General features: G+C 47.5%; 1 protein-coding gene across 1 annotated transcript; it reads left to right on the top strand.

The window, feature by feature from the left end:
• The first annotated feature begins 10,166 nt into the window (after positions 1-10,166).
• On the top strand, positions 10,167-11,666 carry LOC127784185 (uncharacterized). The gene has a single exon (XM_052311377.1). The coding sequence runs from the start codon at positions 10,288-10,290 to the stop codon at positions 11,476-11,478; it is 1,191 nt and encodes a 396-aa protein (XP_052167337.1). The 5' UTR covers positions 10,167-10,287; the 3' UTR covers positions 11,479-11,666.
• The last annotated feature ends 5,802 nt before the right edge of the window (positions 11,667-17,468 follow it).

The following is a 17,468-nucleotide window of genomic DNA, read 5'->3' as shown; positions in this document are numbered from 1 at the left end:
CGTCTGGCAAAAGCCTAATCTTCATAGAACTCACCATCCGATAAATTCTCTACTTCTGGGGGATTGGAAAAAATAAAGCAAGACTGAGTACAACCGATGTACTCAACAAGTCATACCAAGGGGAAGGTATGATGCAAGGATAATCAAAAAATTGGCTCATAGGACATTTGCAGTAAAAGCAGTATTTATAAATCATAAGTTGAAAGCAGTAAAACAATAGTTAATTAAGAGTGAGAGAGAGGAGGAGGAAGGGAGAGAGATGACGTGGCAGCCTGACATATGGGGCCCACGTGGGTCCCACGTTGACTCAGTCGTCACGTAAGACAAAACCGGGGTCAAAACCACCGAAGAACCTATTGTGATTGGTTTTGATTAGTTAAGGGACGCCGGATATCTAGTTTTGCGGTTGGGGGACGATTTTGTAACTTGATGACAAGTTGAGGGACCTTGGGTGTACTTATTCCCCAGCCAAATTACTAGCACAAGCAAGTTGGATAATACAGCCCAAACCAGATTGGGAGTTCGTGACGTTGCAGGCTTTGATTCTGAAACCGACTAAAACAACCGAAAAGGTTAGGTCCAATGGTCTACCGGGCTTATAAATTATTGGGCTCAATTTGCACAACCGCAGTGGTCCATAAAGCCCAATACTGCATTAGCTGATGGTGCGAAACATCGAAACCTCTAATGGGCGATCGATCGCCCAGCCGATGGGGTAGCGATCGGGTGCCCCCCTCCCTCCACCTAGTTTTCTTTTTTTGGCACCGCATTACTTTTCTATTTTAATAAATTTATGCACCTAAAGTTTATACACCTCAAGTTTACGCATCTAAAGTTTAAAGACCAAAAGTTTATAAGTCAAAAGTTTATATATCCGTTTAAATTTAAATTTGAATTCAAATATTTTCTATATATAGTATTTCTATACATCTAAAGTTTATACACCTAAAGTTTATAGACTCAAAGTTTATAACTCAAAAGTTTACATACCCGATTCAAATTTTTTATATATAGTATTTCTATACATAAATTTTTCTAACTTTTTGTTTTTTCAAAAAAAAATTTATGGTTTACTGTAGTAAGAAGAGAAGAAGGAGAGGAGGAAGAGGGGAGAGAGAGGGGTAGGGGGACGGACGGGTGATCGCTGGGCATTAGGCGTGCCCCCGAAACGTTGATAAAAGGCAGCAACCAACCTGTTCAGCTGTTTTTTTTTAACAAAACGACAAAGACTGCACATTTTATTGGGAAACTATTCAGGACGTTTATTCTAAACTATCGAGGAATGTCTCAGGGTTGTTTGCGTATCACTCATATAATTATGAAAAAACTAAAAACAAATTAATAAGATAGATCAATATGTAATAGACCACTCTACAAACATGCATGATCAAATTTAACTTCTACATGTTATAATGAAAAAACAAAATTGACTATGCATATATGTTATCTGGCTATAGTTTTTTTTTCAACTTTTAAAATTTGATTTTAACTTGCGTGCATATTTGTAGAGTGATATATCTCATATTAATCCATATCTTTATTTATTTATTATTTCTTAAAACTAATTTGGGTGACATATAAATAATATGGGATGTCATCTGGGGGTTTAGAATCCACTATATACATACATACATATATATATATATATATATATATATATATATATATATATATATATATATATATATATATATATATATATATATATATATATAATTGCATCTCCTAGAGGCTCTAAGGGAAAAAGAAAACATGTTTGCTGCATACTCCCTCCATCCAATAAAAGATATCTTTTTTTGGGACAAAGGGAGTATGTGGCCATAAACTTGAGAAGACATTTTGCCCTTGCAAGTGTCCACGTCCTCATGTCCTCTTTTTATCTTTGCAAAGACGCCGCGCCCAAGGTCTCCTTAAAGGTTCTTTTGGTGTCTCTCTTTCTAAATTTCTCACACAATCAGTATTTCTCACCACTCTTGAACTATCAAGATCAGCTGTTCTCACCACTCTTGAACTATCAAGATCAGCTGTTCTCTATCACGGAATAGTTCAAGTCAGCAATATATCCATAAACATAGAGCTTATTTGGTAGAACTCCAACTTCTAAATTTAGCTTTAGGAGGGTCTGAAGTGAAGTTGTACAGCAGTCTAAACCCAACTTCAACTCTCCAATTAATTTAATAGAGCGCTCTACTCAGTTTTGCTTCTATTTTAGGTAGGAGCTCAAACTGTTTAGTCGGGCTCAAGTACTAAACAAGCGTGCACTATATTGAGCATTCTTTGCTCACAATCATGAGTCTATCCATGCTAGTACGTCTCAACTGCCAACAGCCCGAGGACACCATGCACTCATGTATACGATAGCAATAATCCTACGATGAAAAGATAAATCAGCGTGGTCCAAGATGGAGTACCATATACTGTACTATATACTCTACACAGTCAGTTAGTCACGTACGACAACCGCATATAAGTTTTTCTTTTTAAAAAGAAGGCAAAAGTTTTGCCTCGTATATAAGTTATAGCTCACGTCAAATGACCCTTTAGGTCAAAAATGAAAAACGTCTATGATACGAGCCTACGACTACGTGAGCAGTGAACAGAAGATGGTCGATCGATCTGAAACGTGAATCCAATTCACACGGCACCAACGGATCTGCACGGACAGCACGGCTGCACCGCACATGACGGCACGTGCCCGTCTATAGCCTTCCCTTCTCGCGGGTCAGCACGCTGCCGTATTCGCCCGCACGAACCCGTAGCGAGGCGCCTCTCCGTTTTTCGTTTTTTTTTTTAACCCTCACCTGCCCACCTCGCTAGACGCTAGCTGCAGGTTTCAGTCCAAAGAATTCGCCATTCGCCTGTAAACTGCTCGGTACTTGCGGGTGTGCGCATACAGTAACTGCACGCTGCCGTCAGTAATAATTTTATAGTGCAAGGAAGCTGTCAGTTTTGCCTGATGACAAGGATTACAAAAGCTGGGAATTACCACTGCTCACTCTTAGAGCAAGTTTAATAGCAAAGCTCACTGCTTGCTATAAGTTAATGTTGGAGCTAACTTGTATAATAGGTTAGCTATAAGGTTAACTTTATTTTTTCCATTATCTCTCTTTCTCACTCTATGAATTTAATACAAATTTCTTGGAGCTTGTGTGGAGCTGGCTCTTACATGAGAGCCAACACTACCCACTTTTTTTTATCTCTCTCTTCCACATAAGCATATAGTTTGCTTATAGCCCATTACTATCCTTGCTCTTAGGGTCCCTCTGAATCGCAGGGTAAAAAAACGGAGGAATAGAAAAAACACAGGATTCTGATAGGAATTAAAGTGTAAAATAGAGGATTGCAAAACACGGAAAAAACATAAGAATGTCGTTTGATTGGAGCGCAAGAAAAACGCAGGAATCGGATGAGAGAGATAAACTCAAAGGAAATTTTCCAAGAGGTTTGAGCTCTTGCTAAATTTCCTCCAAAATCCACATGCAATGTGCCATTCCATAGGAATTTCATAGGATTTGGAAAGCTTCAATCCTTTGAATCAAAGAGCCAAATAGAAAAATTTTCTATATGATTTAAATCCTATGAATTTTATAGGATTCAAAGGCCCTTACAGGGTACAGTGTACTATACACTAATGAGAAGCTACTACGTACTAATAGCAATGTACTAATGTGGATTAAGTACCTCACTGCTTTCTACTGCTCGCTTTTACACGGTTACACCGCGCACAGAGTAGTCCTTAATGTCTGTTGATTATAGGCATATAATGATTTAATCTATTCCATAAATAAATCATGATATTACAGATAAAAACTAGCATGAACGCATCATTAGATCTACACATGTAAACTACACAGTATAATATGAACAGATCAAATATGCGCAACATATTGAACACGTACCGAGGTGACGGAAAGACCGGCTGCTTGGTCGAAACTTTTCGCAGGTGTCTACGAAGGCACGAAACACGCAAGCGAAGAGGAAGGCGAGCCGTCGCGAACGAACAGGGAGCAGTCGCGCGAAGCGCTTCCCAAAAACCTTATTGCCGCCTTCTCCCGGTGCAGGACGTCGAAGGCAGAGGTTCCGGAGACCTGCTCTCCCGATCGCCGGTGCACGCCGGCGAGCGAGATGGAGTAGTCTACGAGCGACGGCGCAGTACAGAGTAGGAGGCAAACCCTAGATTGATTTCGCGTGTGTTGCGTGAAGACGGCGGGTTGATTTATATAGAGAAGGGTCGCTTGATCAGGGCGTCCGCACGATCTCTACTGCGCGTAACCGAACCGGATAAGTCGCGCGTAACTTATCCGGACTCCATGCCGTTTGCACGCACCGGATTTTTCGGAACGTTTCCAAAACAAAAACGAATCCGAATTTGCAGCAAAACAAAACTGCAAAATGAGGCTGCATCTGCGTAAGGGTGAGGAGCCAATTTTTCGGACCATTCGACGCGTACGGCGTGCACGCGCGCCGCCTGCCCTGCCCGGCGAGGCGAGCGAGCGCGCGCGTGTTTCCCCTCTTCTCTCCACCACACATGCTTCAAATGGCTAGGAGGACATCCTCCCTTTTAAGAAGGTTCCCCTCTCCTAGAATAAGCAAGGTGGTACTAAACTCCACATGCATGCCATCCCATGAGGTGGGCTTTTGTGATTTTCCAAAAAATTAATCTTTAAGTAGGCTAAGACCCATTCATTAATTCCAACAATGTCAGTGTGCACTCGGTATGTTCCAGCAACACTCATCATTAAGGAACGTGGTTACCAGAAGTAAATAGAGTATCTTTCCACAGCAAGAATCAGTGTGTACAGTAGCAGTAATAAGCAAAGCATGACACTGTCTTTTGCTGCAGTGAGTCTGCACCCCGCACTGCCGTTTTTCACATGCATATAGCAGCCGCAGTCTGGCCTTGTCACAGTGTCACTGTCGAGCGCTAATTGATGGGGTTTCCAATTGTCAATTAAGTTACGATTTTGAGAGCCGTGTTGCTACTAGGCAGTACTACACCACTAGCCATTTCACACGCCGTGACATCAACCTACAACTAAAGCATCATAGTTAGGGACGGATCCAGAACAAAATAATAGTGGAGTTAAATAAACTAGAAAAGCCTTCAGCCATTATATCTTATGGATCTATGCAAATAATTTTTAGTGGGGACTTAGGGGGTCTCCATGGTTTCAGTGATAGTAGTGGGGTCTCAGGACCCCCGCCCCCACGTTAAATCCGCCACTGATCATAATGATATTAACTGGATAACATGAGACAAAGAGGGAGACTTCAAACATCAAGCCAGCCAGAAGCACAGTGATTTGAGCCCATTTATAAAACGTTTATTAGATCTTTTTGGTACTAGTGTTTATCCCTTGATTTGTCATAATCACTTGTTTGTCTAGTATGTTTAGAAAAAGAACTTGTTCTCTGACGGCATCGTAGCAAAGGACATGCGGAAAAAAACGGAAGTCGGTCTTTCTAAGATTACACGAGATAGCAAGATGTCTATACTAATAATGGTTCTGGAGGCAATTGCAACAAGTAATCTCCAAGGAATGTCACTGCATGGGTGATAGACTGATGGGCCACAGAATTGGGGCACGAGTGACTCGCCAGGCATCCCCAGATCGAGTAGGAATGCGGCGACCGCGAAGATTTCGCGACCTCACGTCAATTTGGTTGGGTTTAGATTAGCCTGACCCCACCGGAATGCATCCAATGGCAAAAGACAATAGATTTCTTGTCTCTTGTGAAAACGGTCGTCACTGGCGAGCACTAAGTTTTGTGCAGCCGTGGTGAATCAGGCTAGGTTGGTGGTCACTTCGATTTGATGAGATGACCGCGGCAGGTGACCTAGCAGGCCAGCATATCTCTTCTACGTCTGTTCAAAAAAAAAAAAAAAAAGCATATCTCTTCTACTCCGAACACTTGTTCATACGGCTTTGGGTACCATTGGCAAGCGCTAACCAGTTTTGCAACACAATCACTAGTACAGAGCATCCATTGGAACCTCTCAGGAGGAGTCATCAGGCATTTTTGAGATTTCACAAATAGAAAAAACAGTTCAATGCATTGGCCTCCATCGTCCCCCTAGATCGATCGATATCCACATAATCAACATGCACGAACAAAATCAATGAACATCCAAGAACAAAATCAACACCCATAAACACTAGTACATATCCTTCTATCTGTGACAGGCTCTAATATACTTAGAAATAGCGGGCCGTCACAAGGAAGTCATCTCAATCGGGCTGAAAAGTGCCCGATTGAGATATGGTCGCACAGACATATTAGATGGGTATAAAACTTAAGCCCGTCACGGATGACACCTATCAGTGATGGGCCACAACTTTAAGCCCGATTGAGATAACATTCCATATCTCAAACGGGCCTAAAGTTGTGGCCCGTCACAGATGACCATCATCTGTGACGGGCCACAACTTTAGGCCCGTTTGAGATAACATTCCATATCTCAAACAGGCCTCAAGTTGTGGTCCGTCACAAATGACCATCATCTGTGACGTGTACCAACTTGAGGCCCGTTTGAGATAACAACTAGACCCGTCACAGATGACTCATCAGTGACGGGCTATATACTTAATCTCTATCGGGCATTAACTAAAACCCGTCACCGATGACTATTTTTTCATTTTTCATATGAAATGTTTATATTTGTAAGTTGACTATAGCAAAATAATTTTACGGGTAGTAAATGATTTCAAATGGAAAAAATGTCAACAACAAAGTTGTATAACTTATCAATATTTACAACTTTTAGTTTGGTCATTTTTCAATATAACATTTTTTTGAACAGTTTGAATTTGAATTTAAAAATATGACAACTTCAAACAACATTTTCAAATACTAAATGATTTCAATTGAAAAAGTCATCAACAACAAAGTTGAATAACTCATCAAGATCTAAAACTTTTATTTTTGCTATTTCTTCATCTGACGAAATGTTAGTAATATTATTTATAAATTTTACATATATGTGTTATAGTTTATAAAAAACCAGATAAGAGATGTCAATTTTGTGAACAATGTTACTATCACTTTATCGTATGAAGAAATGACCAAAATAAAAGTTTTAGATCTTGATGAGTTATTCAATTTTGTTGTTGATGACTTTTTCAGTTGATATCATTTAGTATTTGAAAATGTTGTTTGAAGTTGTTATATTTTCAAATTCAAATTCAAACGGTTCAAAAAATGTTATATAGAAAAGTGACCAAAATAAAAGTTATAGATTTTGATGAGTTATACAACTTTGTTGTTGATGACTTTTTCAGTTGAAGTCGTTCACTGATCTAAAATTCTATTTGAACTTTTCAAACTTTGAATTTCAAATTTCAAATTGTTTAAATAGAGTCAGATGGAGAAATGACCAAAATAAAAATTTTGCATCTCGATGAGTTCTACAACTTTGGTTTTGGTGACTTTTCCATTTGAAATCATTTAATAACCCCAATTTGATATCCTTGCCTAGGACATAATAGGATTAATAGAATACTCAAACCAACATGTTACGGTTACATTTTTGGAAGCCAATATCTAAAGAATTTTGACGTTAAGTGTGCTTGGTCTGGAGCAATTTTGGGATGGGTGACCGACCGGGAAGTTTGAACTTCCTGCGTGGGTGCACACGAGTGAGGGCTAACCAAAAAATAAAATTTATTTATTTTTGGGATATACTCATTTGTGACGGGCATTAACTCTAGCATAAGTTAATGCCCGTCACAGATGATGCGTGGGTGCACACGAGTGAGGGCTAGCCAAAAAATAAAATTTATTTATTTTTGGAATATACTCATTTGTGACGGGCATTAACTCTAGCATAAGTTAATGCCCGTCACAGATGACTCATCTGTGACGGGCTATAGTTAATGCCCGTCACAGATAAGGGTCATCTGTGACGGGCGCTAGTTGTGGCCCGATTGAGATAGGTCATCTGTGACGGGCTATAGTTTGACTGGTCGTCTGGGTCAAAGCTATCGATGACGGGCTTTACTTAGGGCCCGATTGAGATAGAATCATCCGTGACGGCCGTTTGCCCGATTGAGATAGCTCTTCACATCAGTGACTTCTAGCCTGTGACGGACGCCATGCCCGATTGAGATGGGGCTTACTGCCCGATTGAGATGAGGGTATCCGTTCTAGTGAAATTTGTAACAAAAATACAAGAGCACAATGAGAACGTCAAAAGGAAGGCACCCATTACCATTGTTGTTTGTCATGAGTAAAGTTCGCCGTCAAGCGCAACCTCCTCCCCCCCCCCCACCCCAATCTCCCCTAACTCGTGGATCTGGCCGTCCCTGGGCACACGACGGTCAATGGCCCATGGCGAGGTGGAGATTGAGGAAGGGAAGCGGAGTGAGCGGCGTGAATGTCGAGCGGGTCCCTGACCTCGTGGCAGCCAAATATGGCCACCTCCAAGCTCATGTAGGTCGGATCTAGACACCTTATAAGGGGAGGACGTTACCAATCGTCGGGGACTCGTCGCTGTGGGGGAACAACCCATCCTTCTCTCGAGCTCATGACAGTCAGATCTGGCCACCTCTTGTTACGTGGATGCTAGATCTTACTGAGTGCAAACCAGTTGCTTGCCAAAGGAAGGACGTCTAGTCCGCACTACGTCTCCTAATCTAAATCCGTGTGAAGGGATCATGGGAATAACAAACAAGAACGGAGCTACATGTGTCAAGGAACTCGGTTAAAAAAAAGTTTAGCTATAGCTTAACTATTTTCATTATATATGTACCCATTAGCTCAAACTTGCGTATCTGTATTAAACTAAATTCGACCAAAACAAAGTAAAACAAGCCTGGTAGGATGGCCAGAACGTGCCCGCTGCACCCCCCTCTCCTCTCCTCAACCAGCGACGCGCGAGGTTCCCTTCTCCACCACCGGCCGCAGGGATATCAGGGAGAGAATTAGCAAGCCATAAGTCCAAATTAACGTACGGATGTACGCCTGTACCCACCCACTAGGCATATCAGGACTTCCCAAATGACAACATCTCAAGTCAACATTTCCAAGAAACTGCGAGCAATCTCAAAATTCTCAATGGCGTACGTACGTACAATGTACACATGACCGTACAGTGGGTAGGGATCCCAAACCTGCAAAAATAATGCGGTGGCCAGCGTTGTATGCACCCCGCTCTAGTGAACCCATCAACCGGTGCGTAGTCCCTGGGAGACCAAAATCATGGCAAGCAGGTGGATTTTTCTATTTCCATTGCAGCATGATTGAATTTTTTTAAGATGCCACCACTGCTGCCAACTTAGCAAGCATTCCCCTTGCCCTGAACTTGGCACATCGATCATGAAGTCCTATCCACTGATCCACATGTACAGGACTCTGGTTTCTGGGTTTTTGATTTATGAACACAGGTGTCCTTGGCCCCCGCTCCTCGTCACAATCGATATGTAAATGATGATACTCCATCATCGGCCATAGTAGCCTAGAGTCATTCGGTCTACAGTTCTCTAATCATCGGCCAGCAAAATTTTCTGATTTTTCAGGATGATTGACCCGGATGGAAGGAGGAATTCGTTGTGCATGTAAACAGCTGGAAGTTTAGAATTTATGCCTAACAATTTCCAGCTGTGCCAATTGAATGTGACTCAATTGATTAGGTTTCTTAAAGTGGAATCAGCCCATTCAGGTTTAAGTCTTAAACTTGACACGGGTATTTGTATTTATGGCTAATTATTTTTTTTACAGTAATGGACGATATACCCATCAATAAAAGGACGTCCGTGGAGACTTAATGAATTAAGATATAGTAACCCAGTCTTCTGGAGATATTCATATAGGTACGATGTGCGTGTGTATTTATAAGGGGTGAGTACACTATGTTATAAGCTTTTATATCGTGTTTTTTAAGAAAAAAAATAAAAATTTACGGCTGTGAAAATAAACAAAGGCCGTTTTTACATGGCAAAAGCGCGGCAGAGCGAGCCAAACTGGAGCCGCACGGTTGCCTCGCGTCGCCTTCGGCGGCCCAGCGCCCGCATGAGCTGCAGTGGGGCCAAAGCCCACGGGCGTAGGGCCCAGATTTGTCGTACGCTCGCTCCCTCCCCTGATCCCCCTCCGCCCGACGCGCGGCCACGGCTTCCTGCTATATAACGCTCGCCTCGCCCCACCTCTCCGCCCATCTCCCCGTCTCTCTCCCTCCCTCTCTCTCCGAGCAGCGAGCAACGCCGCCGTTTTCTTCGCCTCTCACAGAGACGACTCCTCTCTCTCGTTGTCAAGCAGAGGGAGGTTACGAAGAGCGCCGTTGAGGCGGCTGTAATGGTGGACGTGGACAGCAGGATGGCCGGGCTCGCCCACCCGGCGGCGCACGCGGCGGGGCTGCGACGCCTGTCCACGCGCGCCGCCGCGGGGCCACCGTCGGCGTCGGCGTCGCCGCGCCACGGGTTGCACTCTTTTGACGGCGTGGCGGCGGCCGTGCTGTCGCATCTTCGGAAGACCGGGGTGGTCGTTCTTCCCGGGCTCTCCGACGCGGAGTTCGCCCGCGTGGAGGCGGAGATGGGGTTCACGTTCCCGCCTGACCTCCGCGCCGTGCTGGCGATGGGGCTCCCGTCGGGGGCTGGGTTCCCGGACTGGCGCGGCCGGGCGGGGCTCCGCGCGGCGTTCGACCTGCCCATCGCGGCGGCGTCGCTGCAGATCGCGAAGGGTGCGCTGTGGCCGCGGTGCTGGGGGCGGAGGCCGTCGGACCCCGACCGAGCGCGGCGGTTAGCGCGGTCCGCCATCAGGCGCGCGCCGCTGCTCGTGCCGCTGTTCGACCGGTGCTACCTTCCCTGCCGCCCCTGTCTCGCCGGGAACCCCGTGTTCTTCATCACCGACGACCGCGTGCTCTGCTGCGGCCTCGACATCCTCCATTTCTTCACCCGCGAGTCCTCGTTCCAGCCGCTGGACGTGTCCTCCCCGTCGGCGACGCCCTCCTCCGGCATTTGCACGCCGCACACGCGACGCAGCCTCGACGCCGTCTGCGGCGGCCAGGCGCCGCGCTGGATCGAGTTCTGGAGCGACGCGGCCTCCGACCGACGCCGCCGCGACTCATCATCCTCGGAAGCCTCCACCGCCTCCTCATCGTCGTCCTCCTCAGGCTGCCCTTCGCCACCTCCGAGGTCGACCCCGCTCTGGGTCGACAACTACCTCGACAAGCTCGGATCGGTGCTCAAGAAAGGTGGCTGGAGGGACAGAGAGGTCGACGAGATGGTCGAGGTCACCGCCTCCGGACTGTTCGACGGCGAGGAGGCACCCCCAGCCGACGCCGACGCGGTGCTCGACGCGCTGTTCCTAAAAACGGACCGGTGCTCGGACTCACTCCGGCGAGCAGGGTGGACCTCCGAGGACGTCTCGGATGCGTTCGGGCTTGACCTCCGTCGGCGAAAGGAGCAGCCGCGGCCAGCCGTGCAGATACCGCCGGAGATCGCCGCCAAGGTCCAGCGCCTCGCGCAAGCGGTGGCGAGGCCGTGACCTCACCGGGCACCGGGCGAACATGTGGGGCCCTGCCGTTTCTTCCTCGTCTCTGCGTTTTTTTCCCCGCATAGGAGGAATTAAACAACACTTATGTCAAGTGAAAAGTAAACTAGCCCATGTTCGTGTGCATGAATACACAAGTAAATTAAGATGTGTTCATGTGCACAATGAACCGTTAATTGTAAGACACGGTCTCCCAGAAATGAAAACTGCATATTGCCGGATTAAATTAACACTTAGTTGAACACACCTTCTCCTCTCACTTTTCTCCATGGATATCTCTCTCTTTTGGGTGTGCATGTGTTGGTTACTTGGATACCGTTAGTGTTGTCCAATCTTTAGCGGTCTCGGTGGGTGGGTGCTGATTCATGTATGCTGGCATGCTGCTACTCTTGCGAGACAGTATGTCGAAAAGAATTGCCGGATCCTGCAATTGGCGAACCTTCCTCAAATCCAAACGGCGATGTTAGAAGATTCTTATGCTTCAGAGTTCAGAACGTTAGTGACCACTGCGGTTTAATCCCTTGGATTTAGTTGACCAAACGGGGAGGAGTTTGAGCCACGTTTCATACTGCAGCATGTTTTCCTTGAGTACTGAGCATATCCCAATCGGCAATCGCCTCTCAATCAATGAATCGATACTACTCCTAACATTCTCTGCTATCCCTTTCCTTAAGTTGCCCCCCATGGCTTTGCGAACTAATTAAGCTTCGTGGCTCTTAATTTAGGCTGTACTATAACACACACCAACTTTTCTTAAGCAGAAGGGAAACGAACATTGGCTAGGGGCAGTTGGCCCCATGGCCATGCAAGCATCGCACGCACGCCCTCGGTTGTGTGTGAGGGATGGTGTCCCTTTCCTTTCCTTTCCTTGCGCCACGGTGTACGTGCTCGCCAAAAAGAGAGGCTTTGTCCGCTGCCTGATCCACGGTCCACCACCGGTGCAAGTTGAAGCAGCTCACGCGCGCGCTAGCGGTGGCGGGGAGCCTGTGCTGCTGCTGTGACTTCACTTTACCCTGTGGAGAGGCGTCGGCGTCGTACGCGAGCAAGCTAGGCTGGCGCCTCGCGCGCCCTCTTGCCGCTTTGCTTGTGACCGGCAGCTAGCTTTGGGATCCATCCACCCATCAATGCGCCGGCGTGGTCACCGCGCGCCGGGAGGTAAAAGCGGGCATGGCTTGCGTCGCGGTTGGCGCTCGGCCATTCCCGTGCGCCTGCCCGACATGCACGTCGATGTGGTCCTGACGACTGACGTCCTGTGTGATGCTGAACTAACTCTCTCTGGAAAGCCATGAAATATGTACAGGACTTTGACACCAGCTGCGGACACACAGCCGCCTCCAGTAGAATTCACTCAGAACCAGTACATCACACCCCACAAAAAAGATAATCATGCGAGTTTACCGTTGTTGCAGGGTCTAATGTGGCGAAACATTTTTAGACGTCGTTGTCGTCCTGTCAAGGTCTTTCACTTTCGTGGTTGCATCTCAGATCTTACACTCCTGTTTGCTGCTGCTGCTGCTACTCCTAGCTGGCAACCGTAATCAACACACGTTCATGAAACAGATGGTCCGTTGGTTCCTTGTCTCCTTAATTATAGTATACTCAAATGCTCGCGCTGCCCAGAAACTGGTGAGATCTGCGATTGATCCGACCTCGCCCAAGAACCTGTGACGAATTTTCTTGCCCGTGGAGATGCGATCTTCTCATCTTACTATGGGACATGGTTTTAATAAATAGACTTCGTGTGCCTTTCTGCAGACAGGATCAGGACTAATTACCCCTGTCGTCGCCCTGGACACTTGACTAGCTTGTCCACCAGCACCTGCTGTTGCCCAAGAAAGAAACGCATCGCTAGCTGCAACCACTGCTACGACGGACGCGGATCGATTAATAGTTTGGTGGACCTAATCAGAACGGGCCACTATTCCGACTCCAGCAGCAAGTGACAAATGACAAATCTTGCAGTACTAGTTTATCTCAAAGTCCATTCAGAAACCACATTCTCTTGTGGTCCTTCAGTATTAGTAGTACTACTACTACACTAGTACTAGTTCTTAAATTGAAGTATTAACGTGCTTGGTTTTCTTAACACCAGAGACAAGATGATCGAGGGTCTCGAAGCAGTATAATCCGGCTGTAAATAATGCGGCAATTTGGCAGTTTCGCTTCAAGTCCATGACTCTGTGTGAAGCACACGCCAAACAGAGTACAATACTACAATTGCCACCACTACTACAGTCCTTGGGATTCTTCGCGGCCAGCCGCGGACACGTACAAATTAACCCTGCACGAGACGTGCGAAATTATAGCCGTCACGGTGGCGATCCACAGGACCACGTACGCCGCACGCCGATCGAGCTGCACGGCCACAGCTGTAGCGAGTGTCAAGTGTCAACACAAACTCACTCCATGCGACGCGGCACACGGCAGTACGGTTGCTAGCACGAACGCATTGATTCGCGGCGTTCGCGGCTCGGTTATTAGAAGCATCCGATGCGCATGTACGCGTCCGTGCGTGAGGCTGCACTGCTGCAGCAGTTGGCAAAATGGCAAGTACGCCTCCCGCTTGATCGCCAGGGGTACTGTGTACCAGCTCTATGCGAAAGAATTTAACTGTCCCAGATGGACCACGAAATAATTCCTGCAGTTAATTAATCCCCATCGATCGATCTGATCTTAGTAGTAACGCCCGTGCTTAATCGCCTTGATGGGAGTTTTCTGTCAGTTGTTGATGTTATCAATCGGGCTGGGAAATCTGGAATTGTACGCATCAGCCTGCGGTCATGAAGCACCGGCCGGACAGTACCAGATCACCCGTGCCGGCAATATTGCTCCTGCCGGGTGCCGGCTCGGCAAGGCAAGTCTGCTTTTGCTAACGAACCACCGTGATTTGTACGGGCGCGGATCATATAATTTCGTGTCACGAGCACGTACGCCTCGGCGGCGCTGTAAAGCGCGTGTGCACCTTGGTACGCCGGCCACGCGATCGTCGCTGGGATCCTGACCCCATCGCACGGGCGGACGCAACTCGACCGTCGCTCTCACCGGCAGCGGGAGCTTCCGATCCGATCCTGATGACCGGTTGGTGACGACGCCGTGCCGCTGGAAAGCGCGCGCGAGGGTGGCTCGACAACACCGAGGAGGGGACACGATCTCGGCGCGGCGTGCGGCGCCGATACGGTGGCCGCGCGCGGCTCGAGGACACGACACGGCAACGCGACAGGCGGAGCCAGCGGAAAACGGCTGCCTCTGCTTCGCCTGCCGCTGCACGCACGCACGCACGTCGCGTACCGAAAAGGCGAAGCCTCCGCTCTGCTTCGCCGCCGTACGGACGCCTGTGGTTTTAATTTCGCTTTCGCCTCGCGCTGTTCCGTTTCCCTGAGCTGCAGCCTGCATGCCAGGGCGTGCACGTGCCGGCCAAATGATGGAGGGGCCTCGTGTGGCTGCAGATGGGTAGCCACTCACCACCGGTGACCAGGCAGGACAGCGTCCGTGTGTGGCAGCAGGTGTGTGTGATATGATTCGGTCACAGCTCGGCTGTGTATGAGCTTTTGGGGGCGGATCCACCTGGTTGGTCTCTTTTGGTTGGGAGGGCTCCGTGCCCAAGGCTGCCGTGCAAGGCAGGTTCGCCGGTGCTGGATTTGTCTGGCTGTGGTTCAGTACGTGAGATGAAGACATTATTAGATGGTGATGATGATCATTTGCCTGAAGCCCCCACTCGGAGATATCGAACCAATCGAAATGTCATCAAAGCGGGACGATCCAGCGGAACACTTTTGCATAAACTGAAAAAAAAAAGAACTCCTATTTAGCCTCTTCGTCAACCTAGTTGAACTGTTCAACGTCTGAATTGAAGGACCCCCCATGAAATATATCCGCTCCGAAAGTATGAACTGCAGTACGATTAATTTTTCACACTAGTCATACTAAAAGATCGGTTTTAGAGTCCGGTTAGGTCGCTTGTTTTTAGAGTACTGTTACGATTGGCGAGGGTGTTTTGTTTACAAGGATCAGGACACGGCGAATCTCTCGAACCATGTAAACTGCGTACAGCACGCTCTTCACCATGGGCCCCCGTTTCGCTGATCTCCAAGACTAGCTAGCCTGAATTAACGCAGAGCCCCTTGTCTCTTGCTCGTTGACAAGCGGCGTTCCGTCCGTCGTTGGCTCGTTGCTGCTAGAATCCGAGGGGGATACTGTTGTTTCATCTGTCCAAACATCCGTACTATAGCACGAAGTCACGAACGGCTGTCAAATATATAGTCACAGTGATGGGACCAACTGCTGTTAGGCAACGAAAGAATATAAAGTGTCCGTCTCTCTGCCGTTATTCAGTCGTCCTGGCCGTCCTAAGCAGCATCTTGATCCGAATCTTGCTGTGGCCCCGCTCCATGCAGCTACTTCGTAGGCCGTCATCGTTCACGTTTTGGTCTGAGGCCGTAGTGGCCCAATTACGTGCACTCCATACATGCGCAAGGAGAGAAACTTATCTGCAAGTCTACATGCTTAATTGATTGCCGCTGCAACAAAGATTTTAAGCATGTGGTTGAGAGATCTTCCGGTGCACTAGCTAAGTTAACTAATCCATCACAGTATGACAGTATGTAGGGGTCGTACTGATTAACGAGAGAAAACCGTACAAATCACGCCACGCACAGCTCTGGGTTGGTGTGCCAAAAGGGTGTTGCCGGGGCGAACGGACGCAGGGACGCTCTGTCAGTATCTGGGTGACAATGCATGCTGCAGTAGTACAATTACGGCCAGAGCTAAAATATCTGTGTAAAGATCGGTACGTCGCGTCATAGTTTACTCCTGTCCTGTCCCTGCAGATCGGCGTCACATCTGAGCATTTCCATGAGCTCTCGCAGCGCACCAATTGTGCGGTGCGACGAAATGTTCAGTTCCAGTAAAGATTGGACATTGCGGAAGGATTGGGGATGGAGGATGGAAGTGATGGGCCGTCGTACGGTCGCGATGGACCCCGTTATAAAGCTACGAATAAGTTCATTATAGGTCCCTTAACTTGACAGCAAATTTAATTTTCGTCCTTACCAAAATATCAAATACAACGGGTTCTTTAAATGTCAAAACCTGTGCGATGCAAGTCCCATAACAGTTTAACAGGTGGTTTTGACCGACAAGTAATTTGACCCGAGTCAACTACATTGAGTCAGCATGGGCATCATATGTTAGGGCCTCATCACCTCTCTCTCTCCCTATCTCGCCGGGTGTTGAGCGGTGAGGACAGGCCGTAGCCCCAACACCCGTGCCTTCGCCTTTGTCGTCATCACACACCTCTGGCGGGGCAAGCTGTCGCAGCAAATGGCCGATGACAGCAGCAATGATGCGGAGCCGGCGAGCACGTCGGTGCTACCCTGCGCCGGCTGGCCTGGCCCAATGCGATGAGAGGAGGGGTGGGTGGGGTGCAGTGCGCGTACGTAGTTGCAGCGGGTCACGTCACCATGCCTGCCGGAGTAGCTTGTCCCGCGGTGGTGGTGAGTGAGCGGGAAGTGGAGATCACGAGGGAGGATCAATTCAGGTGTCATCACGCGACGCGAGGTGGTAGCTATGGTCGGAGAGGATAAGGGGAAAGCAGATGTCACGATGTGACGTCTTGCTCCCCTGACCAGTTGGTTGGGCCACCAGAGCCATTGTCCGATCCCCATCCCTCCTCCTCCGCCGACGTCGACGCCTTTCTCTACACTGTCGCTAGTCACCGCTGCCCACGACATTGCGTTTCAAGAAGAGAGACCTAAAATAAACTTATTCCTAAAGCTTCTTGATGCTTTTCATCTTGAAAGCAGCGCCAGGCTGGGCTTACAGGGTCTTGGTAGGCAGAAAGTTCATTTTCTCCCTCAATTATAGCCCGAGTCCTTACTTACCTCAACTGCAAAAATAGAAATAAAAGGGTTTGAAGAGCTCCTGTTAGCTGCAGTTACTCTAGAATCAAAAGTTCCTCTAAATTGTCTAGCTTTTCATCTAGATTG

The sequence above is a fragment of the Oryza glaberrima genome, chromosome 9 (genome assembly GCF_000147395.1).
Source record: "Oryza glaberrima chromosome 9, OglaRS2, whole genome shotgun sequence".
Classification (NCBI taxonomy): Eukaryota; Viridiplantae; Streptophyta; class Magnoliopsida; order Poales; family Poaceae; genus Oryza; species Oryza glaberrima.
This window is presented reverse-complemented; position numbering and strand designations above follow the sequence as displayed.